Here is a 25909-nt window from a genome sequence, read left to right as displayed (position 1 = left end):
TGCGTACCCGTGTCTCACAAAATATGATGGTCTCATATGAACTTATTATATATATATATATATATATATATATATATATATATATATATATATATATATATATATATATATATATATATATATATATATATATATAATAAGTTCATATGAGACCATCATATTTTGTGAGACACGGGTACGCAATCTTAGGTGCTGTTTGTTTTAAAAAAAAAACCACTTCAGACCACTTTTGCTGCGCCGCGCAGCACACACGCAACACTTGACCTTTCGCAGCTGTTTGTTTTCCTGAAGACTTCTGACTTAAAAACTGCTGTGTGTGTGCTGCGTGGCGCAACACTTATTGCTGCGCCGCGCAGCACACGCGCAACACTTGACCTTTCGCAGCTGTTTGTTTTCCTGAAGACTTCTGACTTAAAAACTACTGTGTGTGTGCTGCGTGGCGCAACACTAAACCAACTGCTTCAAACATCTTCGCGCCTTACTTTAACTTACTGCAACAGTCTGCAAACGTTAAAAAACAAACATATTTTTTATTAAATGCTGCAACCTTTTGTTCCACCTCTTTTGCTACAGAGGATTGCAGAGGTGGTTCGCAGACTTAAGACATTTTCGCTTCGAAAAAACAAACAACACCTTAGTCATTCATTTTGGAGATCAAAAAAATATTTTTTAAATGCAAAATAAATGAAATTTTTCGTACGGTCCAGTGCGGTTTTATATGGTTTGAAAAATTTGAAACTACAAACCAAACTGATCACGACATTTCGAAAATTTGAAACTGCAAGCCAAACTATAAAACCAAACTGATGACCGGTTTGGTCGGTTTCACTATTTGAAACCGAACCATAAACACCATAGTAGAAACAGTTTCTTGGGAGGACATCTAGCTAACAGGTAAAATGGATTTTTTTTTTGTCCTCGTAATGCAAAAATAACAAAAATTATAGAACATTAACAAAGAATAAAGCGTTCATATGGCCAAAGCACCATTATATCTCTTAACAAACCTATCAATTTTAGATTGAGTTCGGAGGTCCAATTGTAAAATTTCATCTTGTTAAGCTAAACGAGGCTTTTTTTTTCTTCATGTAAACTGTTTAGTTGGGCCACAACTCTCTATTGGAAACATTTCGGGCCGGAGTTATATAAATTGGCCTAGGGTTTTTATATCATCTCCTGCCGTCTACTGAATATCACCACTGCAAGAGGTAAAGAAGGTAGAGTCGCCGTCGCCGTACTTTGTACCGGAGTAATCCCGCTATCTCTACACGTTTATATTCCGTCCGTTTTTATCAGCTCCTTGTATATGTAATCATACATGTTATGCGTGTCACTCTCTGTTATTTATGTATTATTTATCGAAGGATTACAATGTCTACGAGACTTTGTTAGTAATGATGTCTGCATACTTGTTTCAAATCATGTTGAAGTTGTACTGTTTGTATGTTCTTTTGTGGAGGTTAGACGTTGCGTAAAAATTAGAGTTTCATATTTGCCTTCGTATGCTGATTACATTTCCTTTTGTCTATATAGCATATGTTGATTGTTCTGTAGTGTAGAGCTTTAATACTCATTTGATCTTATGCTGGATCGCATCATTGACTAAGGCTGTGATTAACAGTATCTAGAAGATGGCGTATGCAGCGATGAAACCAACAAAGCCAGGGCTAGAAGAGCCTCAAGAACAGATTCACAAGATTAGGATCACTCTTTCCTCCAAGAATGTTAAGAATCTTGAAAAGGGTCCGTGTTCTTTCAACCTCAGTTATTTCAGCAGATCCTTTAGCTTATCTGTTCATTCTTGTGTATGTAGTTATGGTGTTTAGGGAAATTTTTGTTCTTCATTGGTGTACTAACGAAATGGCTGCCATGTTCTAATAATCATTTGATGTCTATATTAGTGATTGTTTAGAAGAGTCTTGACTAACTTTTTTGGATTGGGGATTTGTGACAGTGTGTGCTGATTTGGTTCGTGGTGCAAAGGACAAGAAGTTGAGAGTTAAGGGACCAGTTAGAATGCCCACCAAGGTTCTTAATATCACAACCAGGAAGTCTCCTTGTGGTGAAGGTAATTCGACTTTTCATTTTGCTTGTGTTTTACTACAAATTCATCTTTATTTCTAATGAAAGAACAACATTTTGATTTTTGCATTTGATGTTTGTAATAATGTAGGAACAAACACATGGGACAGATTTGAGCTTCGAGTTCACAAACGTGTGATTGATCTTTTCAGCTCACCTGATGTTGTGAAGCAAATCACCTCCATCACCATTGAACCTGGTGTTGAGGTTGAGGTCACCATTGCTGATTCTTAGATTGCTGAGTGTTGTTTGACTTGCCCTATACATTTACTATGTTTTATCTTTTGGGTAAGATTTCATGTAGGATTAAATACTTTTTGCAATTTTGGAAGTATTTCAAATGAAGATATTCAGAGTTATGTTTATCTTTAATCTATTGTATTTTTATCAACTTAGTGCATTTCAAGGTTCATGCCCATTTTGATATTTTCTATTGGTGTGTAGTTTCATGTGAGATATTGAATCCAATTACTAAAACCATTCAGACTATTTAGAAGTAATACAAAATTGGTGATCCTATTTAACACGTAGATCTTTTTTTTTGACAGTATATTTTAACATAATTATGAATCCACCCAACGACAATATCCTTAAAAAAGACTCGTACTAATTTGATTTTTTTGGAGCTTTTTGCTAGTAGTAGCAATTTTGTAATTTGATGAAATTTTGAATTAATCCACTACACAATGAGCGATCACTCTGTTTAAAAGGTTAAAAAAAGTTCGAGTTTGTTGATATAAACGTGACCACTGTGGTCATATTTTGTGATTATTCCTTAATTATATTTCTTGTACTAGTAGTTACACATAAGCGGTGACCTTAAAAGACATTCTACAATGGCGTGATTTATCTATTTCTCAGTCGACCTCAATCATGCATGAATACTCTTTTCTCGTGAAAAGTAGGGCCTTAAAACCTAATTTTATTTATTTTATCTCTAGCCCTAAATAAAAACACCATATAAAGTAGAACAAAAGAAGATTAGATACAAATAAGTGAATAACTACATATGTGCAACCCTCCGCAGATTTACAAAGAACACTACCATCTTCACATAGACCCAATCTTTGAAGTCATCAAGAAACAAAAAAAAGCTACGTCCCACACGGCCGTTAAAAAGTAAAGCACCACATGATATCCAAAACCCAGTAGCAAAACCAGCTCCCCCACCAATATAGAACCATACCCAAAATTCATCTAGACTTTCTCCATCACCCTTACTTTTACCAATGACAGATGGTATTTCATCTTCTTCGTCTCCAGGACATTTTGTAATAAGGGGAGGTCCACATAATCCTTTGTTTCCATCGTATCTTGAAGGCTCAAAGGATTGGAGTTGAGTGCTAGATGGAATTCTACCCGACAAATTATTACATGAGACGTCTAGGTAATCCAATAAACTCATTTGAGACATGCTTGATGGTATATCTCCCGACAAATTGTTTTTAGATAAATCCAAAGCTAAAAGTTTTTTCATCGGACCCATATTACGTGGAATCTCTCCACGAAGAGCGTTCCCTGATAAGTTTAATGCAATGAGTTCATAAAGATTGGTGATCTCATATGAGATTTGTCCTGTTAAATTGTTGCTTGACAGGTCAATGCTCTTCAACAATCTCAAATTGTTAATGAATTCACGCTCATCTCCTAGCCACTCAACCATTGCATGGTCAGCATAAGCAACACCATCTCTACCTGAATGGAAATACGATGAGTAATCATATTGTAGATCTTGTACTTGTGTGAATCCTTCTTGAACCATGCTAGTAAGATTGTTCAAACATGAAGCAATGGTTCCATGGAGATTGTTTATCGACAAATCCAAGATTTGAAGGTTTTCTAATTGACATAATTGTAAAGGCATGGTTCCGAAGAAATTGTTTGATCTTAGGATAAGAACATACAACCCCAATAAGTTTTCCCCAATCCAAACAGGCACGTTACCCGAAAACTTGTTGCCCCCTAAATTCAATGAGTTTAAACTCGTGCAATTCTTTAAAGACATGGGTAATTCTCCAGAGAAGTTATTGTCGTATAAATACAATACCTTGAGTTTGATCAAAGATTCAACTGAAGTAGGAATCCCTCTAGATAGGTTGTTGTGTCCCAGATTTAGAACTTTTAGCTGTTTGAAATTCCATAAACAATCTGGAAGTTCCCCGGTTAAAAAGTTGTGGGAGAGGTCAAGAACTTGTAAAAACCCATCAACAATTTGGCATAAAAAGGAAATCCCTCCATAGAATTTGTTTTTCGAGAGATTTAATGATGCCACAGTGGAAGAAACATTAGGTATTGGACCATAGAAGTTGTTGGAACTCAAATCTATGACCGAACCAAAGTCAAAATTCGATGACAAATCTGGTACTTTTCCGCTGATGTTGTTGGAAGAGAGATTGAAATAATGTAATCGTGAAGGCCATGTGTCCCAAAAATCAAGAGGAATTGTGTTTGATATTCTAGTGTTAGAAATATCAAGACGAGTAATATGTTTGAGATTTTGAATCCATTTTGGGAATTGAGGCCCTAAATTGCAAGAGCTTAGATCAATCGTCTCTGCATAAGAAAGGTTTGACATGGGATCTATGGAAGGAACTCCTTCGAGTGAGTTTTTTGAAAGATCGATTATAGAAACCTTTGAGTTTCCAATGTTTACAGAGATGACACCTCTAAGATTATTGAAAGAAACGTCAAGGGTTTCAAGCTTGGGTAGTTCCCACACTTTCTCACTTATAGTTCCATTTAAGTGATTATGAGATAGACACAAGTATCCTAGGTTTGAAAAGCTTTGGATCTCATTGGGTAATGACCCTGTAAATTGGCTCCTTGAAGCTGACAACCATTGTAATGTACGTGATGTGCATCCAGACAAGTTGTTCAGAAAATCAGGCATGTTGACAATAGCAGAGTTGTTTTCCAATCTAAAAACTTCCAAACTACAGAGGTTACCAAGATATTTTGGTATCCCATCTAAGACGTTGTTAGAGAGCAAAAGAAAGCGGAGCTTATTGTTGGTTAATGGGAACAACCAACTATACATGGATGAGGTGAGATTGTTGTTTCTAAGATCAAGGAATTCAATAGATGAAGAAGAGTTGACAAAAGAAGAATATAAATCCATGATTTGAGAGAGCTCACATTCTTGCAAACTTAAATGTGATAGTTTTCGAAGACCTAAAACTACATTAACCCAATCGTTTGCTTTGGACATGGAGATCCCATCCATCTCAAGATGTTGCAAATAAGATAGATGAGACATCCACTCCAGATTTTCAACTCTACATCTTCCAACATATCCAAGGAGAAGCTCTTATAAGTTGGTGAGGTTTCCAAACTCTAGAGGAATGGTTCCATAAAGAGAGTTATGGGAGAGGTCAAGGTAACTTAATTCGGTCAAGGAACCAAGTGAGGCAGGAATGATTCCATTAAAACCATTTTCGCTAATATCAAGGTACCTTAATTGAGTCATGGAACCAATGAACGTTTGAATGGGTCCATGAAAAGAATTGAAGGAAAGTTGAAGATGATTCAAGTTGCTTAAGTTAAGCAACGAATGGCTAATCTTACCTCCAAGACCACTGTGCCATAGTTCGAGCTCTGTGACATGACCAGTTTCGTTGTTGCATGTGACTCCGAACCACTTACAACAATCGTCTTCTTCAGCTTTCCATGTATAGAGATGATCATTGGGGTCTTGACTTCTAACTTTGAAATCAAGGAGAGCATGTCTCTCTTTATCAGAGCACTTATTGACAACACCTTTATCATCTCCTCCTCCTCCTCCTCCCACTGCTACCAATTGGTTAGCAGTTGTAGTCTCAGTGAGTAGCAAGAGAAGTGAGAAGATTATAAACACACAAGGGTTCATGATGTAAGTGCACATGTTGGTGATTTTTGGTTTGTATTGATGCATATATGAAACGCCACACCCCCTTAAGGTTATATATAGTGTCGGGTGTTAAGAGGAATCTTTCATGTGGATTATACCTCAAATTGGCGCCTATTTGTGTGGACCACACAACACTCAAAATTGTGATGTTTGAACGAAAGTATAAGACAAATTAAAAATGAATAAATGCAATGAGTTGCCCAAGTTAGACGTCAAAGACTTGGAAATTTGTATTTATTTTAAATATCTTTTCCAAACTTGTGGTAGATTTTGGCCCAACTCCCAAAAATTAAAAAAAAACTATATCAAATACCATAAATATCCATGAAATTTGGAATATGATATTCTTTTGAGTCTAAGAATTTAATGAGTAGGAAATGAATTTTTCCTACTTAGACTAAATAGTTAACTTGTATAATTCAAGCCGACTTGTTTAAGTGAACCCAAGTTGGTCCATTTGGATTTAGCCCATGGTGTTTATTGTTTTAAAAAAATATTTTAACTAAAAGCGCTAGCTATGACTCAAATTTTTAAAATGATTAAAGAAATTTACAAATTTATTATAACCTTTTTAAGAATGTAGACTTGATTTAATTTATGATCTATATTAGGGGCGTATTTCTTTCTTTATACATGTTGTGCCTACAAATGGTAAAAACACACGTATCTGATGGATACCCGACATTAGGATTGTAATTGACTGAGGACGGGCATAGATACAATATGCCCGAAGTTAAAAGATAGGGAGAAGGACAGGGAAAGCATACCCCTAGTTTAATCGAACCCGAACCAAACAATGTGACGTTGTTCACAAACAATATCAATTTCATAATATCAGAATTTCACAAGCAATATGAGTATTTCACAAACAATAGAGTATGTGAATTCACACCTTATCAAGATAGTATTAGGTTTGATATAGTGTTTGATAAAACTAAATAATAAGTAGCATTCATTTGTCCTTCAAAGGAGAACATACAAGGTCCAAGTAGAGGTGCACATGGTCCTAGTAAATTTGGTTTTAGATTTTTTAATATCCGGATCGGATAAAATCAAATCCAGCCAATTTCAGATTTTGGATAATCCAGACTAAATTTTAGTTGGAAATTATAGGATCCGGTCAAAACCGTGGATAGATTTTTTTAGATGTTGGTGGGAAATTATATTTTTTTTAGATAAAAAGGTATCCTACAGAAAATCCTATTAGATTTTTTTTTTTTTTTTTTTTTTTTTTTTTTTTTTTTTTTTTTGTAACCAAATAAAATAATATAGGGGTCGGATTATTTTACACATAAAAAGCTTTGGATCCGTGTTGTGCACCTCTAGGCCCAACTGTTCCTATGAAACTTTGATCATGTAAAGCATACGAGACAATCGTAATACCATCCATGGCGTGAGAATTAAATCATGGAATGCAAATAGTTAACGAAGCTGTCTAGGTTTTGAACGTAGGCCTCCATTTTAAAATTTCATTTCCCAACCATTAAGCTCTATGATCAACATGCATATTGATTTAAATATGTAAAACACGTATTAAACCTCAAATGTTATCAAACAAAACTGTACACAAGACTGTTACAAACTTCTTAACGATTGTAAACCACTTTAAACACTCACTACTCTTGTCTTTGTTCATCAAAAACATACAACATTAATTGCACCTAAAAATTCGTTTATCTTTAGTACAACACCTCAGAAATGTCACCTAGCCTTTTGGGTACTCTTCACTCCAAAAAACTTACATGGCTCGGGTGCATGCATGCTTAATTATTATATATAATTGTCGTGCGATAGGCCTTAAAAGAATGAATGTTTGGCAGGAGCTCGGCCAACAGCCCTCATCAAATTAGCCACTTCCAAGATCCTTGCCACTTTCGTCCCTCTCTTTGCCTCTGCAGTCGCTCTCCTTTCTTCTGCTTTCCTTCGAGCTTTTGCTATGTCATTCTGCATTTTCTCCATTGCTTTTGCTCGTTTCTCCTCCAGTTTTCTCTACACCAACAAATATCATGTTCGTATAACATTTAAACAATCTTTATAACGACTTTGATTCAGCATGTAGCTTAATATATATATATATATATATATATATATATATATATATATATATATATATATATATATATATATATATATATATATATATATATATATATATATATATATATATATATATATATATATATATATATATATATATATATATGAAAAGGAAATCAGTTAATCTTCTCACATCGGATCTTTACTATCCACTCTCCTATCTCAAAATCGGGAATAAAAATCGCCATCTGAAAATCGATTTCAGTGCATATAAGGGTTGTACTATGTTCATTTGAAGTTGTGTCCGAAGATAGATTAGTACTACAGGGTTCTCTAAAAGTTTAAGTTGATTTTTAGTACTATTGCATAAAGATAATGTATTAACAAAATGACAAAAACTACTGCTATGATTACCAATTAAAAGACTTTTCGTTAACACCTAACAGGATACGTGTGCATGCTTTGACCAGTAAGAAGAATCGTACGCACCTCAACTTTCTTCATCCACAAACTGGATTTCTGAACCTGTTCATTCTCCCACCCGTTGATGATCGCATCATCACGTTTGAATCGATTATTGATCTTTGAGATTTTGGCGTTTTGCCAAGCGGATATCTTCGATTCGACCTCATCTTTCTTCACCCTCTGAACGGACACCTCGCTATGGTTTCCACCGGCGGTGATCATGGAACTTGTGCCACCCTGTGGTCTAGTCGGCGACGCCATAGGATTATTATCTGGCACGATCGCTAACGGATTAGTTTCTCTCATATCTTCCTCACCAATCCTTTCCAGATTACTGCTTCCATTGTTGGTGTTCATACTGTTCACTCCCTCGCTGATTTCGCTTCCGTTTATGGCAGTTCCGGCCAAGACCAGGGCATTAAACTCTCTGCTCATGGTGGTGAAGTTTTCACTTTCGGTGCTGGTTACTGAGAGGGATGAGGATCGGTGGCTGGTGGTTTCCCAGGGCTCACGGTGAGGGCGGTAGGGTGGTGGTGGAAGTGGGGAGGTTAGAGCATGGATTTCTCTAATGTTTTCATCATCATCGCCTTGTTCTTGATCATGTGAAGAAGAAAGTGTTTGATCATTGAACATGTTTGTCTTCTGGGAAGATAACAAAACAGAAAGAACAAGAATTAGAGCTTGGAGAAAAAGGTTTGGGAAGGAGAGAAAATGGCGTAATCACAATATAAAGTATGCATTACGATGGTATGATTAATGATGTTGGGTTAATTAAGCAAAAGAAAAAAAATACTAAGCAAATAGTAACCACAAAAAAGAAAGATGACTTTGCATGGAGTGTAGACTCAAACATCTCTTCGGTAAGAAGTACTTATCATGTTTTCCTTATTAAATTTTTCTAACATATTTATTTATTAGAGGTGATAAAAATCACAAGCTATGTTGCTCGTTTTGGTGTTATAACATATTTTAAAAGTAATTATTATTAATATCAAGATGGACTAATGAGTTCCATTTACTTAGCGAGACAGGAATATATTCGGAGTGACAAATATGGACTTAGGAATACGGGATCCGGTGAAAGCACCCATGGGTACAAGTTTCTAAGGGGCAACACCCTTGGTGTGGTCTAGGGGCAGCGCCCCTTGCGGGGTCTAAAGGGTAGCGCGTCTGACGGTGGTTACATAATTATGATGTAATAATTAGTTATGTGCCAACGAGGGAACCTTGCCTGTCCACATCTCGTGAGACGTTTTGGCAACCTTCTTAGTTGGGACTAGATTAAGGATATTGGCGGCAGTCTCTAAGACATACCCCCAAAATGAGATATGTAACGAAGGTCGACTCATCATGGAACAAACCATGTCCAACAATGCTCGATTGTGCCTCTCAGCCACACCATTGAGTTGCGGTGTTCTAGGTGGCGTCAATTGTGAAACAATTCCACATTCCTTAAGATAGTCGTGGAACTTGATACTAAGATACTCATCATCCCTATCAGATCCGAGCATCTTTATCTTCTTGCCCAATTGATTCTCCACTTCTTGTTTAAACTCTTTGAACTTTTCAAAGGTTTTCGACTTGTGCTTGATTAAGTAGATTTACCCATATCTGCTATAATCATCCGTCAAAGTCACATAGAAATGGTTTGCATCCCTTATGGTGGATCTGAAGGGCCCACACACATCTGTGTGTACGAGATCCAACAATCCCTCACCTCTTTCACAAATACCAGTGAAAGATGATTTAGTCATCTTTCCAAGTAAACAAGATTCGCACGTGTCATCTGACTTTAGCTCAAATGACTCCAAGACTCCATCCTTTTGGAGTTGGGCAATGCGCTTCTTGTTGACATGTCCAAGATGAAAATGCCAAAAGCATGCATTGTCTAAACCATTAGACGAATCAATATGCAACACATTATTTCCTAAGTTATCTACTACCATCACAGTTTCATATATACCATTACAAGGCAATGCTTCAAAATATAAAGTACCATTATAGAAAGCATTAATAGAACCAACTTCATTATTAAATGAAAATCTAAAACCTTGTCTGTACAAACCATGAAAAGAAATAATATTCCTCGTCATCTCGGACGAGTAGCAACAATTATTCAACTCTAATCCTAACCCACTACTAAGCACTAAAGAATAGATCCTGGTCTTGGCGACAAGCGAAAATTTCCTATTTCCTATTATCAGGTTCATCTTCCCATGCTCCATATCCCTACTTCTTCTTAGGCCCTGCAAATAAGAACAAATGTGAAAACTACATCCTGTATCAAGGACCCAATAACTAGCATGTGATGAGTTATTAGATTGAATAATATAAATACCTGCGAAGGAGGGCTTTATCTTCCCATCCTTGATGTTATGCAAGTATTTTAGGCAGCTTTGTTTCCACTGCCCCTTCTCGTGACAGTAGAAGCACGTTGCTTCTTTAGGATCGGATGATGGAGTGGCAGAACCGACTTTACTTTTGGATCCATTATAAGAGGATCCATAATGGGACTTTCCCTTATGGCTCTTAGAGGGAGCTTTCCTATTTTTCCCTTTACCATGTCCTAGAGCGAGGACCGGGGTAGCAGCAGTAGGGGTGGACTCAACAACTTTGCCTTTAAGTCCACTTTCAGCAGTTCTTAACAAACCTTGAAGCTTGCTCAAGGTGACTTCCTCCTTGTTCATATGATAAGTCATCTTGAACTGATCATAGCAAGGAGGTAAAGAGTGTAGAATTATATCAATATCTAACTCTTCGTCAAAGTTGACATTCAACTTGAGCAGGTGATCCACATACCTTTGCATCCTTTGCAAGTGGCTCGTGATGAACTCTCCATCTTTCATCTTGGTTGTTATCAGCGAGGCGACAATCTCATACCTTTCTTGATACACGCTTTGATGGTACTTTTCCATCAAATCTTGACACATGTCATAAGGCCAGTAGTCCTCGTACAACCACTGCAGCTCAAGAGTCACAGTGGCTACCATAATACACGACACCTTTGTCGCGTCCTCTTCGTGAGCCCTATACTCAACTATTTGTTCAACAGTAGCTTTAATTTCATCTATCTCTTTTAGTTCTTTTTCGAGGACGTATTCTTTCTCATCGTATCGCAGGGCCATCGAATGTTGCGAATTCAATCATTAAATTGGATCCATAGAAAGCGACCTACCCACAAATGTTCAAAAGAGAAAATGAGCTTGAGGAGTTGGAGTTCGAGCCAGAAGCATTGTTTGAGCCAAACATCTGAAAAAGAAATGGAACAAAGATTTGATTAGATAAAGAATCCTTAATATAACACCCAAATGAAATATTAAGGCTAGGACCCAACACAATAATTCACAATTCGGAAGAGGGACGCCGTAATCCAACTGAAAATTATTTGAAGGTATGTAAATGACGATTTACCCATTCCACCACGAAAAATGAAATGAAGAATTATGTTTTAAATGAAATGAAATTCCTAGATTCTTTTGAGATTCATTGAATTTCTAATGGCATGTTTAATCTCGATTATGCCCTTCAAGTTTGTGACTGGGATACCGAGGATCACAAACAAGGTGTGAATAACCATGAACCGCCATTTTATTGGCAGTTTTCTTATACCCGCTTAGAGATTAGCTTAGTGAATGAGGCCTACTAACGGTAAGACTGACTTATCTTATACATACACACACACACACACATATATATATATATATATATATACATATTAGTCTTTTAATATTATAATAGTATAAGGGTTGTATTTTAAACTTTTAAAACACTAGGGTTTTAGAATTGAATATTTCAAAATTAAAACTTTTAATCAAATTTTAAATTCCAAAACTTGAGGGAAATTTTTGAATTTTTTTCAAAACTTCTAGATCAAATTTTAAATAATTAAACTTATCACATAATTTGAACATTATCTTAAAATTTGACCATTATCCTTCAATTAAATGAGGATATTCTTGACCATTACAAAAAATTTATTTTTAAACAGATAAAACAATTTAAGGTAATGATCCTTATCTAATTTAGGCTTGAAATCCAAAAAATCTGCAACAGACGAACCGAATCGTTGAGTCAGGGCATGGACTCGTCGAGTTGGTCCAACTTGTCGAGTTCATCTTAGAACACGTCGAGTTCATCAGGCAGAGACCAAAAACGAATTTGATTCAGATTTAAACAAATTACAATTATATCATATATAACAGAAAAACACCCTAAGCTCTGATACCACTGATGGGTTTGGAGCATTACAACATTCCTATGATGCATATGCAACCCTAATTGCTTTGGATCTAGGTTTTTCTCAAGTTATACATGCAAATTAATTTTCCAAAGCAAAACCCTAATCTAGCATACAAGAAAACAAAATCTAATCATATTAGGGTTAGAAGAATACCTTTCTTGTTGATTGCTTGATCTTGACCTTCAATTGCTTACTGCCTCAAGTGTTGCACCTCTAATGGAGTCACAAACACCACTTAGAAAAGGATGAACAAGATAGAGTTGATGGAGGCTTCAAGATGTCGGCTAGGGTTCTCTAAGAATGCATAGGGCCGAAATCCTCAAGCCAAGGGTTCCTTATATAGTTGAGCTGCTCGAGTTTTAGGAGGAAACCCAAATTCTCTGCTTAAGCCTGAAGAAATCCATAGGATCCTTCTAGAAAGCCCATTGGAAGAAATCTCTATGGGCTTCCCATATATTTTGTCCACTCTTTCCTTTAGGAGTCCATCAGCCCAACTTGCAACCATCAATGATTTGCAATATCACTCCCCTTACTTTTAATCAGTCTCTTTTGATCACTTAATTAATTTCTAATCAATACTAGTTAAATATTATGATTTCTCAATTAATATATTATTCTTATAATATATTAATAAATCATTAATTAACCTCTTTCTCCATAATTCATCCTATCAAATTGATATGGTGAAGGCAACCCAAAAGGACCATGCTACTATCAGATCAAGTACATATCAATTATAGTTATGGGCTTAGACACCTAATCCAACATGTCCATGGGTTACTTAGGGTTTTGGATGGGAACTAGGGTTTCCTTATTCAAGTCCAGCTTTAAGATTTAAACTAGCCTTATATAAACCCCCAAGTCATTAGAATTTCGGCCTAAGCAAGTATTCATAACCCTAGCCAATTTTCAAGTGTATCTCTCCTCTCATCCTCTTGCATAGAGTGTTTGTGAGCCATTAGAGATGCAACATTTGAGGCACTAAGCTTTCAAGAGTCAAGGATCTTGAAGATTGTCTTGTTATTATTACATAACAAGTGAGGTAATCTTCTAACCCTAATTTCTTTATGAATTTCGATCATATGACTAGTTTCTAGGGTTATTTCTGTGGTATTCAATTTGCATGTTCAATTAGTGAAAAACTTAGATTCAAAGCAATTAGGTTTGCATGATCACATAGGATTGTTATTATTCTAATAACCCATTAGTGGTATCGGAGACTAGGATGTTTTTCAATTGAATTTGATGCGATAGTGAACTATCCAAAGAAGAAGCAAATCGTTTTTGCAATCTATTCTTGGAACTCGACGAATTCATATAGGAACTCGACGAGTTGGGTCCAGCTCGCCGAGTTCATAGCCTGACTCGACGAGTTGACTCGCCAGATCCCTGATTTTTCAATTTTGATATCTTCGGTTGATTAGGATGAATGCCTTAATTCGTTTTTAATGCTTAAAACTGAATTTTCTGAAAGGTAATATGATATCCTTATCATAATTAAAGGATTTGGTTAAATTTGGATAATGATAAGATTATTTTGCTTTTAAAATTCAACCTAGTATCTGGAAAAGTTTTAAAGTACACCTTTTTGTTTTGTAATTTAAATTCTAAATTAAAAGTTTAATTTTGGAAATTTAAATGGAAAACCCTGGAAGATATCCTCATGGATTTTATTAATAATTAATTAAAAGATTAATTAAAGGATAATTAATAAATCCATGTATGGTTTAAATTTAATTAAATTAAAAGTTTAATTTATTAAAGGATTAAACCCTTAGTATTTTAGAAGTTTAAAATACACTCTTATACTATTATAGAATTAAAAGTTATATATATATATATATATATATATATATATATATATATATATATATATATATATATATATATAGAGAGAGAGAGAGAGAGAGAGAGAGAGGTAGGTTCAAATGTTTCTAGCAAATAGTGTGTGCGTAAATGCTCCAATGAGAATTCAGGAATAATAAATCATTAAATAAATTAAAAAAGGGTATAATGGTAAACTTACTATATCTAATTATGGTAATAAATAATTCAATTAATCTCTCATTAATTTTTTTTAACCCTACAAAGCCAACATCCCTAACCTTAAAGAGTACGATGGCTTCCTCAAATCATCGATACCTCTGTTCCTCCTTTCCACCGGAAATTGATCCTTACATCCGAGCACCACCATCGGCCTATTATCCGCCATCATGACAACAACTTCTAGATCCTCTATTCGACTACTATTCTTCCTCATCTTCATGTTCGTCGGCCTCTTGCTTTCCATACGCTTGCTAGACGCTAACGGAAAGGTCCCGGATTTGGATCTCATGTTTGACTGCGTTGAGTGGCCAGTTATCTTGAAGAAGTACTATCATGGCCCTAATGCAGTTGCTCGATTGTGCGCCCCAATCTACCAGGTATTTAATACTTTCTCTCTTCGAATATGAATATCTGAATATTGCTATGCTCTTGTACTAATCATAACATGGTTTTTTATTTGTATCTCCAGTTCCCGACCACCAAGAAACTGAATTGGTAAGACTCTCACTATTTTTTTTTGAAGAAATTGAAGAAGCACACCACGTGTTCGATAAAATGCATAGTTGAAATCTAGGTTTTTTAATGCATCTTGATGTCGATCATTCTTCTAAAATGGAATATCGAATTCTAATTTTGTCAGAATATAATATTGAATTCATTGTCAACTTACGCAGTGAATTACCGTAACCAATTCCGCCAGAATAAAATTGGTTTATATTCTTGTTATTGGTCTCTATTCTTATGGAATAAAATCCTAAATAATGAAACATTACATTCTTTCAGAATAATATACATTGCAAGTTTAGGGATGACTGTTAATGTTGGTTTGTAGAAATTATAGTTATATTCTATTTGAATGTATATCACATTTTATTAGAATTTATTGTTTTATTCTATTTAATGCACTAAAATTTTTAATATTTGAAAGTTGATTATGTTTTCCTTGTGAATTTAGGTTTTGAAGAGGTTGCCATTAATGTGGAAAATGAAGAAAACATGGAGAACGATAATATTCTTTCGGAATAGATTAGTGTTTTTATTAGATTTTGATATTTTTTCTTTTTTAACCATTTTTAGTTTTAATCTTTAAGAATAAATGTAATCCTTAAACCATTATTAGTCATAATTTTTTTTTAGAATGATTGTAATAATTGTTTATAGTCTTTATCTTTACGGATGTATGTAAATAATGATTCTTAAAGAATAGAATTCGTATCCTTTAGAAAATATTATTCTTGATAATATATTGTATAATTCTTTAAACATGTTTAATATTAAACGTATCTTGAATGAAACAATATTATGCAAGAATAAAACCGCAAATATATTTACTAGTTTTATTGTTGACTTTTTGTCATTTTGACAGAATAAAATTAGTTATTATTAAAAGTAATATTAAAATTTAATTATAATTAATTTAAAAAAAATCAGATTTTTAAAAAAAATAAGTGAATTAATGATCCCTTAAAATCCGAAAATTTCCTTTTTTAAAATAGGTTAATTGACGCAAATACCTTTTTGCTGAAATTTGTGTGATTATATGATAAATGCTACCCTATTGTAATATCATTAACCCTCAGATCATTATTGTTGATTCTATTCATCCAGTGGTCCAGATCTGTGCATTCTGGCACACAATAGTTACTAAAAACAATATAACCTAACCCTATATATATATATATATATATATATATATATATATATATATATATATATATATATATATATATAAGAAGGGTTTTGAGCATTCTAACATTCCTAAGGTGTACATACAACCCTACAAACATTAGATCTATGTTTTACTAAGATACATGTAAATTGTTTCCCAAGGTTCTTAACCTATCTAGCATAGCATGGGGAACTTTTAAACATAAATGCTAGAAGAAGAACATACCTTTTGTTGTTTGGATTCCTTGAGAACCTTGTGAGCCTAGCACCTCAAGTGTGATGCCTTAAATGTCTCACACAACACCACAACACTTGGAATAACCTTGAGAGAAGTTCACTTATACTCAAAATTCGAATAGCCCTCTTATACTTGCTTGTAGTGCCGATTTTGCTAGTCTAGGGGTCTTTATATAGTTGTGGTACAAGTAGGGTCACACCATGTAAACCCTAATTTCCATGGCTTTCCATATTCCATGATCCATGGGTTTGTAACCTCCATGGAGCACCTTATGGGTTTTAACCCAATCCATACAAACCATCGATCATTAGCCCACTATACAAGAATAATTGATTTACACAATCAACCCTATATATTTAGTTAGTCTCTTTTTGATCACTTAATTAATTCCAAATTAATGCTTTGATCAATACTAATTAAATAATATTGTTAATATATTAGAACTTATAATATATTAATAAACCTTAAGTGTTATTCCTCTCATTTAGTCTATCTAAATGTTGCAATGCCATGCAACCCAAATGGACCATGCTAATCGGGTCAAGTACATTCCAGTAATAGTTATGAACTTAGACACCTAGTCCAACAATATATATATAAGAAAAGCCAATCCTACCGTTAGTAGGCCTCATTCACGAAGATGGTCTATAAGGGGTGTTTAAGGAAGCGACCTATAAAATGACCGCCATTGGGTATCCATTCTTACCCACCGCACTCTTGACTAGTGGAGGGTCGTTAGCCGAACGGGTAGGATAGGACGCTAAACTCTCATTAAAAGTATAATGATTTATAAAGTAACTTAACACTTTTATAAAATTCCCTTCGTCGTGCATTGGTGGAACTGGAAATCATACTTATCTTCCTCCACCTCCTCCAATGATTCTCCCTGACCCACAATTTCGTCGACTTGAAAAGTTCAAAGTCACTCAAGCCCTATTGGTATGCAAACACCAAGATCGAAATTCTGTGTGTACACACGTCCTCAAGATGAAGTCTCACATTGACAAATTGGGAATGTTGGGTGTCATTTTCTCAAGGAAGCTAGCTGTTGACTTGGTTCTTCACTCGCTTCCTGAGTCATAGAGTCAGTTCCTTAAAGACTACTACATGACTGATCACGATGTGACCCTAATCTATCTAACATATTTTCTAACTGCTGCTGAAGTAACAATGCTTTGGCGCACTGATCAAGCAAATTTTTTTGGAGGATCTATCTCCCAAAGTTCCATGGACGTTGGTGATGGCAACGGTGATAGTCCAGAAATGGTTTCTCCTCCTAAGGGAGAGAAATCAACCAAGGTCAAAAAGTTTGACCATAAGAGAAAGTCCAGTTTTGAGATAGTTCAATGTGCCGATGCTAAAGAATTCATTTGTTTCTACTTCCAATTGAAGGGAAATTGGAAGCGAAGCTGCCCAGAATACCTGAGAGATCTTAGAGAAAGTGAAGTCAAATTGTATGACTCTACTTCAGATACGTCCACTAACTAAATCTTTATTAAGTTCCTGTTCATAGATTCTTAATACATGATGTGATAAGTTGCATTTTGATGTTTTGGAGAATCTAAGAAAATGAAGGAAGCTTAAGAGGAAGTAAATGTTGATTATGATCTGAAGAAATGGATTTCGGTCACATGGGTCAATGATAAGGATTTGGAGCCGCTACTTAGGAGTTATGATAGACTGCTTAGGAATATGTAGAAAAAAAGTTTTCATATGTATTTGAATTGTAAGGACAAGTTTTCCGCACATTATCAATAAACTGAATTTTTTTTTATCTAAATTATTTTATGATTACCTGCAATGGCATTTATGAAAATTGGTGTTTATATTTCTATTATTAGCAATATTGAAAATGGATTTGATTCTTAGTTATATCGATTGTGGTAGTGTCACAATTTACCAAGCGAGGAAGGATTATCATCGCCCAAGTTTCAATTAGACAGAAACTTGGAGTCATACAGTTGATTGTGTGATGTATGATAATCTTGATCTTTGGTAAATTGAGACTAATTCCTTGTTCACATGTATATGTGAGTCAAGTGAAGGACTAAAGGATCTAGTACACATTGATGTGAATTGGTCAAATGCACCACAAAGGACGATAAGTCTATTCGTCATGATTTACTAATGGTTCAGTAAATATGGTTATGCTTATAAGATTAAGTGTAATTCTGATACCTTGAAAGATTTTCAAAGTATCACAGAACAATTAAGAAGAATCCATTGGGAAGAAAGATAAAAGTTTCTCTAATATGAAAGGAAAGGAGAGTACTTTAGTATCATGTTTTATGATCATCCTAATGATTATGAAACCATGTCACAATTGATCCTCTAAGGATACCTTAGTGCATTTATATGACAAAGAAGAGGAATCAGGTATTGTTGAAATGGTTCAATCAAGAATATGAGTCATACTTCATTCCAAAATCATGTTTTAGAGTCATACTCTAGTTACTCCAAGTTGTACCTTGAGTAACATGTTCTAAGTAGGTTTATAACACGTCATGAAAATGTGGAGTAGAAATATTTTCTTGCTCTAGCACATTTGAAATTGGTAGTTGTGATGTTTTGGTTAAAACAAAGACCAAGTAAGACCAATTATATGAATTCTTTCTTGATAAGAACCCACACTAACTCTTGAATATTTGTTTGTCGAGGAATGTTCCTTGACAAACAATCTTATATGTCAACACGTTAGTAGGAGTCTTGTTGATCTTGAAAAGTTTCAGGAGACAATCGAGAATAAACCTTTTGGTAATCACTAGCACATGACCTGAGGTTGATAACATATCGTGTTGACACATTCTTGTTTCTGTGACCATTCCAGTTGAATTGGCAATGCTTAAGAGTTCTATGGTTTTCATTTGACTGCATAAGGCAAAGCACCTTGATCAATGAAAGTACATTGATATGTATGGGTGAGCTGCTCAATAACCTTGAAGCACTGGTAAGCCCTTGTGCTACCGGATGGCAAGAAATTAAGATGAAGCAAGTTCAGTCCATATGAGTTTGAATTTGTCATAAACTTGTCTTATGATGGTGGTTGGAAATGACAAATTTTTCATGGGTAGGAACACATACACCATAAAATCTAAGTGACAAAGGTTTCACTCTACTTCATGAAAATGATTGTGAGGAAACGCTTTAACTAGTAGATTTTAAAGGATTGATTAATGTCATTAGAGTTAGCAGTTGTGATAATTGCGTTCTCAAATTTGAGTATGATTACAACATCCCTTTTCATAGTTCGAATTGTGAGAAAAGTCAAATAGTTTGAACATTCAAGACTTATTGCTATAAGTTATGGAAGGGTTTGAACTCACACATATGCTATTTAATGAGAGGTTTATGAGCTTGATAAGTCTAGATAAAGACTTTTCGGAGCACTACGTATCAGAAATCAGAACTTTTGCAAGGAAATCAAAAGGTATTGATTTCCAAAAAGTCCAATTGATTTCTGTGTACATGTCAAAGCTAGTGGGAACATAATTGTTATGCTAGTAAGAACATAATTGTTATGAGCATTATCATTATGATAAGTGTTGCGAGTTAGCAGTACTTTTTATAGGAAACAAAGCTTTCAATTTGCAAAGTTGCAGAGTTTGGAAGTTGTTTCGCTATAGTAAGGCTTAAGGGAGGTGTCACTAATACTTCATTTCAAATCTAAAAGTTTAGATTGAATTTTTAATGGAACTTAGTCATGAACATATATGAATATCATGTTGAAATGTTTCGACATAGGAAATTCGATATATGGAAATATTATAGCAAGAGACTGGTCAAATATCAGTTCTTTTAGACATTATGAATCGAATCTCATATGCTTCGAGTATAGGATCGATTGCATATGCTATAATATTCACTTGTTCTGATTTTCCAAATGCCTAGGGTATTAAGAGGGAAAAAGGACTAGAACTTGATATGACTAAAGTTGTTCTGAGGTTTACCAAAAGATTGGTGGTTTGTGGACAGTTGGAAGTATAGTAATGGATGGACCATATTGATGTAATTCTGGATAGATGGAATTTTGTTAAGAATGGATGTCAAATGGCAGTATGGAAATGTTTCCATTATGGGAGTTGGATATTGAGATATATGTGTGAGTTAGAAACTTTAATGCAAGAAGGATGTTCAAGGAATATACTTTGAATGTGAGACTTCGTTTCCATGGAATTTTTTTTGTAACAAATCTTAAATGGAATGCTTTGTAATATCATTGGCCAAGTCTCTATGACTTTGGAGCCTCGACATTACAAAAGGATCATTGCATGAAAGGTTAGACTCTAACACATTCTAGTAGCGGAAATAATTTGGTATTCTTACACTTGTAATAAGGATTTAGAATTGTGAAATGAGCATCATTGGAAATGTGTCCAATTGATCCGTTTCACAAAGGAAGGACCATAGGTAAACATAGTGCGTGCTTAGAGCATGGCATGACTGATGTTTTAATTCAAGTATTTAGTTGATTAGTCAAAACATTATACAATGAATAAAGTCTAATTTAAAAGGTGATTAAATAAAGACGTGTTATTTATATTCAAAAGTTTTGAGACCATAGTTAATTAGGTTATTCTTGTGTTTCACTTTGCATGTTTTACTTCCCGAATAACTAGGTTATTCAAACATCCACAATCGATCATACTTTGGAAGTAAGTAGTGAATTAAGATTGTCATGAATCTGACTGTAGATTGTCTAAAAGCTTAGACATAGCAAATGTTTGCTGCAGTGTTCATGAGTACTCTTGAAATAGGAATTTGAGTATTAGATAAACCCACGCTCAGAGAATGTCACACCCCCAAACCAGATGGCGAAAACGTTCGAGGGCTCGTGTGACTTAAATTGAATATCATCACAATGAATATACATGAAACATAACATAAACATCACCATGCCTTAATACATTACAACTGACATTGTTCACATCAACTAGATTGTCTAAATATTACATATCCATAGCATAAATTGTTTGAAAGTTTTCAAAGCATAACATCTTAACATACGTGGTATTACTCTTTAGCTTACCTGTTACCTGAGAATACAAGTTATTTTGAAAACGTCAACATATGGAATGTTGGTGAGTTCATAAGCAGGGTTGTTATGAAAATGTTTTGTGCAGTTAATAAAACCCATAAAATCCGGTATTTTTTGAAAAGACAATTGTTTATACTAAAGCGTGAAGATCCATAGGTTTGTGCATGAATGATTTCAAAGTGTGTATAAACGAGAAGTTTTGCATTATAGTTATTGAAAAATACAAGCGGATGGTGTTGATTTCCTTGAAAAACCCGATGTTTTCCGATAATATAATATGATTGTTTCGAATTATTATACCGTCACATCGAATGATTATGAATTCCCTTGATTACTCAGATAACATTGGATTTATTTATGTGAGTCGTTATAACCATGCATGATAATGACTAGTTTGTGTGTCTTGGCATTCTAGCAAACACCGAAATTGATCTTAAGATTTTGTCACCCTAGACTGGCCGAGTCTAACTGTAGCGAACAATTGAGGTGTGGGGGAGTCACCCCCATATAGATCTATACACAAACTCTCGCTCTCCATCCAGGAGACTTTGATTATAACTACAGACTACGACCGACACTTAAAGGTTTCGACCGTTATTACTCACTTAATCCAATAGAATTTGATTACCATTGATTAACGCCCTAAATTTGTTTACTTGAATTGAAGGTAAGCCTAACAGACGAGAAGAAGAGGATTACGAGGTCCTACTAATTACGTATGTTATTTAAGACTGTTGGGTATACGAATGACGCGTTGGCCCATTTCGCATTTGATTTATTTGGACCTTACTAGCATTGCTAATGGGCCACTGAGGTCCAATAGCACATAAAGCCATTGAGGGTCCCTTAAGCATGTAATTGGGTCGTAGGAGGCCCAATAGACATGTAGTATTATTGCTAGGCCCAAAAGTCATGTTAATGGGTCACAAAGGCCCAATAAGCATGATTAGAATCTTTCAAGCCCAACGATTTGAATATTTACTTGTTTTAGGTATAGTATATTTGTCGGAAGTTTTGATTGAACAATTGTTAAATCGCAAAGGCACGAAGCTTGTCGATTGTTTATAACGATATTTGAAAATATATGTATATTCTTCGTTCTATTTTCATAAGTTATAATTTGGTATTTTTGACCCAAATATCTTAATAATAAAATAATTGACTCAAAAATATTGGTTTGACCTATTCATCCCTTCTTTAATAAAAATGACAATCTTAGTCCGTTTAAAAAAATGACATTCTAGGCCCTTAAACTATTTTCTTGACATTTTTGGCCCACAGACTTATTTAAATAATGTTTTTAACCCAAAATTTACTCTTTGGCAATTTCATCCCCTTTAGTAAAGAATTTTCATTTAAAGTCCAAACTTTTCGCAAATTTTACAATTTTGAACCAAAATCCAAAAACTTTGCATTTTTGATCCTTTTTTTGGCAAAAAGGTCATTTTAACCCCTGAAATAGATTTATTTCCCCTTTTATCCACTGTGTTAAGAAATTTATCATTTCAACCCCTTAAAACACATTTTTTCGCAACTTTGGGCCTATGGGCCGAAAAGCCCAAAAATTGGCCCATTTGGCTACAATTTACATTTCTAGTCCTTTGAAGAGCATAATATTCATAAAAACATCTATTGTAACTGTTTTGACCCTTTTGGTCCTTATGAAAACCGTGAATGACAACCTTTAACCCAACTTTTGTTTATTTGACAAATATAACCCAAAAATGAGTTTTATGTTGTAATATGTTTAATATAACCTTAGTGGGTAATTTTTCTTGACTTTTTTAATGTAATATATCTTAGATCACGTTTATTTTCCTCCTTGAGCTATAGATCTCGAGATTTCTTTCCTTTTTGGCACATATATACCACATAAACACATGAAATCCCACATAACATAGACATACACATAGATCTACATATTTTACTTGTATTCTCCCCTATTAAACTTGTGAAAACAGAAAATAAAGGGGTATGAACTCACCTTTGCTTGTTGTTTTCGATTTGAAGAAGAAATGGAAGAGTTTGATGTTGTTTTCGGCCCTAGAAAGCTTCTTGAGAAGACTTTGGCTTAGATAGGTTCTAAGAAGCATGATCATGAACTTTCATGAGTTAGAAGGAGATTTATAAAAGATTGAAGAAGCTAAACCATGGATCTAAGCATCAACTTACCTTGGATGATGATTTTTGTGGAAGAACCTCCTTGAAATGCCCTAGATCTCGAAATTTTGATGGAGGAAAGGAAAGTGTTCTTGAGAGAATTTGGAATGAGAGTTTGAAGATGTGTGTGTGCGTTTGGTGATTCTCGGCCGTGAATAGAAAGGAGAGGGAGAAGAGAAATAAATTGAGTTGACATGCATGGAAGTATGGGAAGGATGCATGGATACCCTATGGACAATTTTGAGGTGGCACCATTAAAAGTCAACCCTTCTTCCCTTTTTTTTGTAGTTGGGCCGAGAGAGAGAAGGGAAAGAAAGGCTTGGGCCTTTTGTGCTAGAGTCCATAATATGGATCCCAATTAATGGTTTTTCGGCCCATTGGCCCTTTTAGAGAAATCCACGGCCCAATTTGCATCATGTGATGAGTTTTATAACCCATTAGGGCTAATTAGATTTGTTATGGCCTAATAAGGCCCATTAAAAATAACCTAGTTCTTTTTAGGCTTATAAGGCCTAAAATGCTAAGTTTCATACAAATGGGTCCAATTAGAGCCCATTTAAGGGTTCTAAGCCCAAAATAGTCAAATTGGAAGCTTATTGGTCCATTAGGCCCAATAAGGAAGTCCTAATCCAAAATGGACTTAATTCGGGATTTTTAGGGTTTCCAACCTTTTGTTGACTGTTTGAATGTTTGTATAGAGTATTTGATGGAATTTTGTTGTCACTGAATAAGCACCATACATGTTTTCAAGTTTTGGCTACAATGTTATCTTTGTTAAGGGTTTTACAAAGCATCAGAATTCCTAGTTGTGACAGAGAATTATTTCATGGATTTTATCACGAGTAATTTTGAGATGATAATATCTTAAATTCTTGAAAAGAAGAAAAATGAGTTGTTGTTTACAAGTCATTTGTGCATTGACAATACATAAACACATTAGTAAATTGATGTTATAAAACGTATTGTTGTGTGTGATTTGATGGGTGAATAGTGCAAGCATATGAGTTGAAGTTTATCTGTTCCTTTTGCCCTAACAGGGAAAAGCAATATTTATGGGCCCCTCGATGATTTAGTGATGACATCTTAAGCGCTTGGCCAATCCTGGACTGAATTGATGTGTTCGATTGTAGTCAGTCGTCACAAATAAAAAATCGGGAAATAAATCTTGGACTGAGATTAATTATAGTCCATGTCTCATGTCCATACGATATTGATATGTGCATATCTAGTTATATATTTTGTATAGAATCTTAATATTTTTTGGCTATTTTATTGCAATTAATGAACAAAAGGTACTTAATTATGTTTAAATTGTATTTTCAGCCTAAAAGACGTGCTCGGATGCAAAAGGAAGCGGGAATAGCAATCGGAAGCTCAAGAATTAAAGAAAGAAGAAAAAGAGTCAAAAACATGAAGAACTCGGCGGGTTGGACACCTACTCAATGAGTAGACATGAAGATTCGCAAATAAGTCATGCCTTGTCGTACACGGGTGTGACATCCCCAAAATCTCGGCCAGAAAAGACCGGTTTCATTTATGCTTTTTAAACATTTTCAGAGTAAATCCTTTTGATTTTTAAAAGAGATGCGGAATTTGTTCCAAAAAACAAAACATGATAAAATAGATTTTTATCAAAACATTTCATAAAGAAATATGATTTCATTTCATAATCAAAAATCGGGATGTCATGTTTCAATACAGATCATAAAGCATAAACGATAACATTACAAGTCATTCAACAAATATATACATATACAGACTTGTAAACACAACAACTTGATGATTCATCCATCTTATTCCCTTGCGCCACTTCCTGTAATACAAATAAACTGAGTGGGTCAGGCTTGGGAGCCTGGTGAGCATATAGGGTTTTCAACCCACAATAAATAATTATATTTAAATTCAACAATCAACAATAACCCGATTACCCATTCCCGTTATCCTCACTTTACGTCCCTAAAACAACATCTATTATAAGGAACTTAATTTAGGATTTTCATCGGGACGGACATTACTGCAGAGGGGCGTCCTCAACAATAAGTGTCCTAAGGC

The 25909-nt window shown here is 34.7% G+C and overlaps 2 protein-coding genes and 1 pseudogene across 4 annotated transcripts; 1 reads left to right on the top strand and 2 right to left on the bottom strand.

Annotated features, from left to right (window-relative positions):
- The first annotated feature begins 1080 nt into the window (after positions 1 to 1080).
- LOC111887577 (40S ribosomal protein S20-2) lies at positions 1081 to 2500 on the top strand. Of its 3 annotated transcripts, none has more exons than XM_023883750.3 (4): positions 1081 to 1217; positions 1622 to 1743; positions 1955 to 2068; positions 2174 to 2500. In XM_023883750.3, the coding sequence occupies exons 2-4, from the start codon at positions 1632 to 1634 to the stop codon at positions 2314 to 2316; spliced, it is 369 nt and encodes a 122-aa protein (XP_023739518.1). In that variant the 5' UTR covers positions 1081 to 1217; positions 1622 to 1631; the 3' UTR covers positions 2317 to 2500. The 3 variants fall into 3 exon arrangements, with proteins under 3 accessions (XP_023739518.1, XP_023739517.1, XP_042751393.1); XM_023883749.3 differs by having other exon boundaries at positions 1092 to 1249; XM_042895459.2 differs by having other exon boundaries at positions 1205 to 1308.
- A 379-nt stretch (positions 2501 to 2879) lies between these two features.
- LOC111887584 (receptor-like protein EIX1) lies at positions 2880 to 5971 on the bottom strand (annotated as a pseudogene).
- A 1522-nt stretch (positions 5972 to 7493) lies between these two features.
- Positions 7494 to 9278, bottom strand: LOC111887601 (remorin 4.1). Its single transcript, XM_023883772.3, has 2 exons — positions 8495 to 9278; positions 7494 to 7957 (listed from the first exon to the last, which is right to left on the bottom strand). The coding sequence occupies exons 1-2, from the start codon at positions 9101 to 9103 to the stop codon at positions 7766 to 7768; spliced, it is 801 nt and encodes a 266-aa protein (XP_023739540.1). The 5' UTR covers positions 9104 to 9278; the 3' UTR covers positions 7494 to 7765.
- Positions 9279 to 25909: the final 16631 nt, after the last annotated feature.

This window comes from Lactuca sativa, chromosome 5 (genome assembly GCF_002870075.4).
Source record: "Lactuca sativa cultivar Salinas chromosome 5, Lsat_Salinas_v11, whole genome shotgun sequence".
Taxonomy (NCBI): domain Eukaryota; kingdom Viridiplantae; phylum Streptophyta; class Magnoliopsida; order Asterales; family Asteraceae; genus Lactuca; species Lactuca sativa.
Note: the sequence above shows the minus strand (reverse complement) of the source record. Positions and strands in the feature narration are given on the sequence as shown.

Coding starts and splice junctions, on each gene's coding strand:
- LOC111887601 (XM_023883772.3), bottom strand. CDS start 9,103: ATGTTCAATGATCAAACACTTTCTTCTTCACATGATCAAGAACAAGGC. Junction 7,958..8,494: donor TGTGGATGAAGAAAGTTGAG/GTGCGTACGATT, acceptor TTGTTGGTGTAG/AGAAAACTGGAGGAGAAACG.
- LOC111887577 (XM_023883750.3), top strand. CDS start 1,632: ATGGCGTATGCAGCGATGAAACCAACAAAGCCAGGGCTAGAAGAGCCT. Junction 1,744..1,954: donor TGTTAAGAATCTTGAAAAGG/GTCCGTGTTCTT, acceptor GATTTGTGACAG/TGTGTGCTGATTTGGTTCGT. Junction 2,069..2,173: donor GAAGTCTCCTTGTGGTGAAG/GTAATTCGACTT, acceptor GTAATAATGTAG/GAACAAACACATGGGACAGA.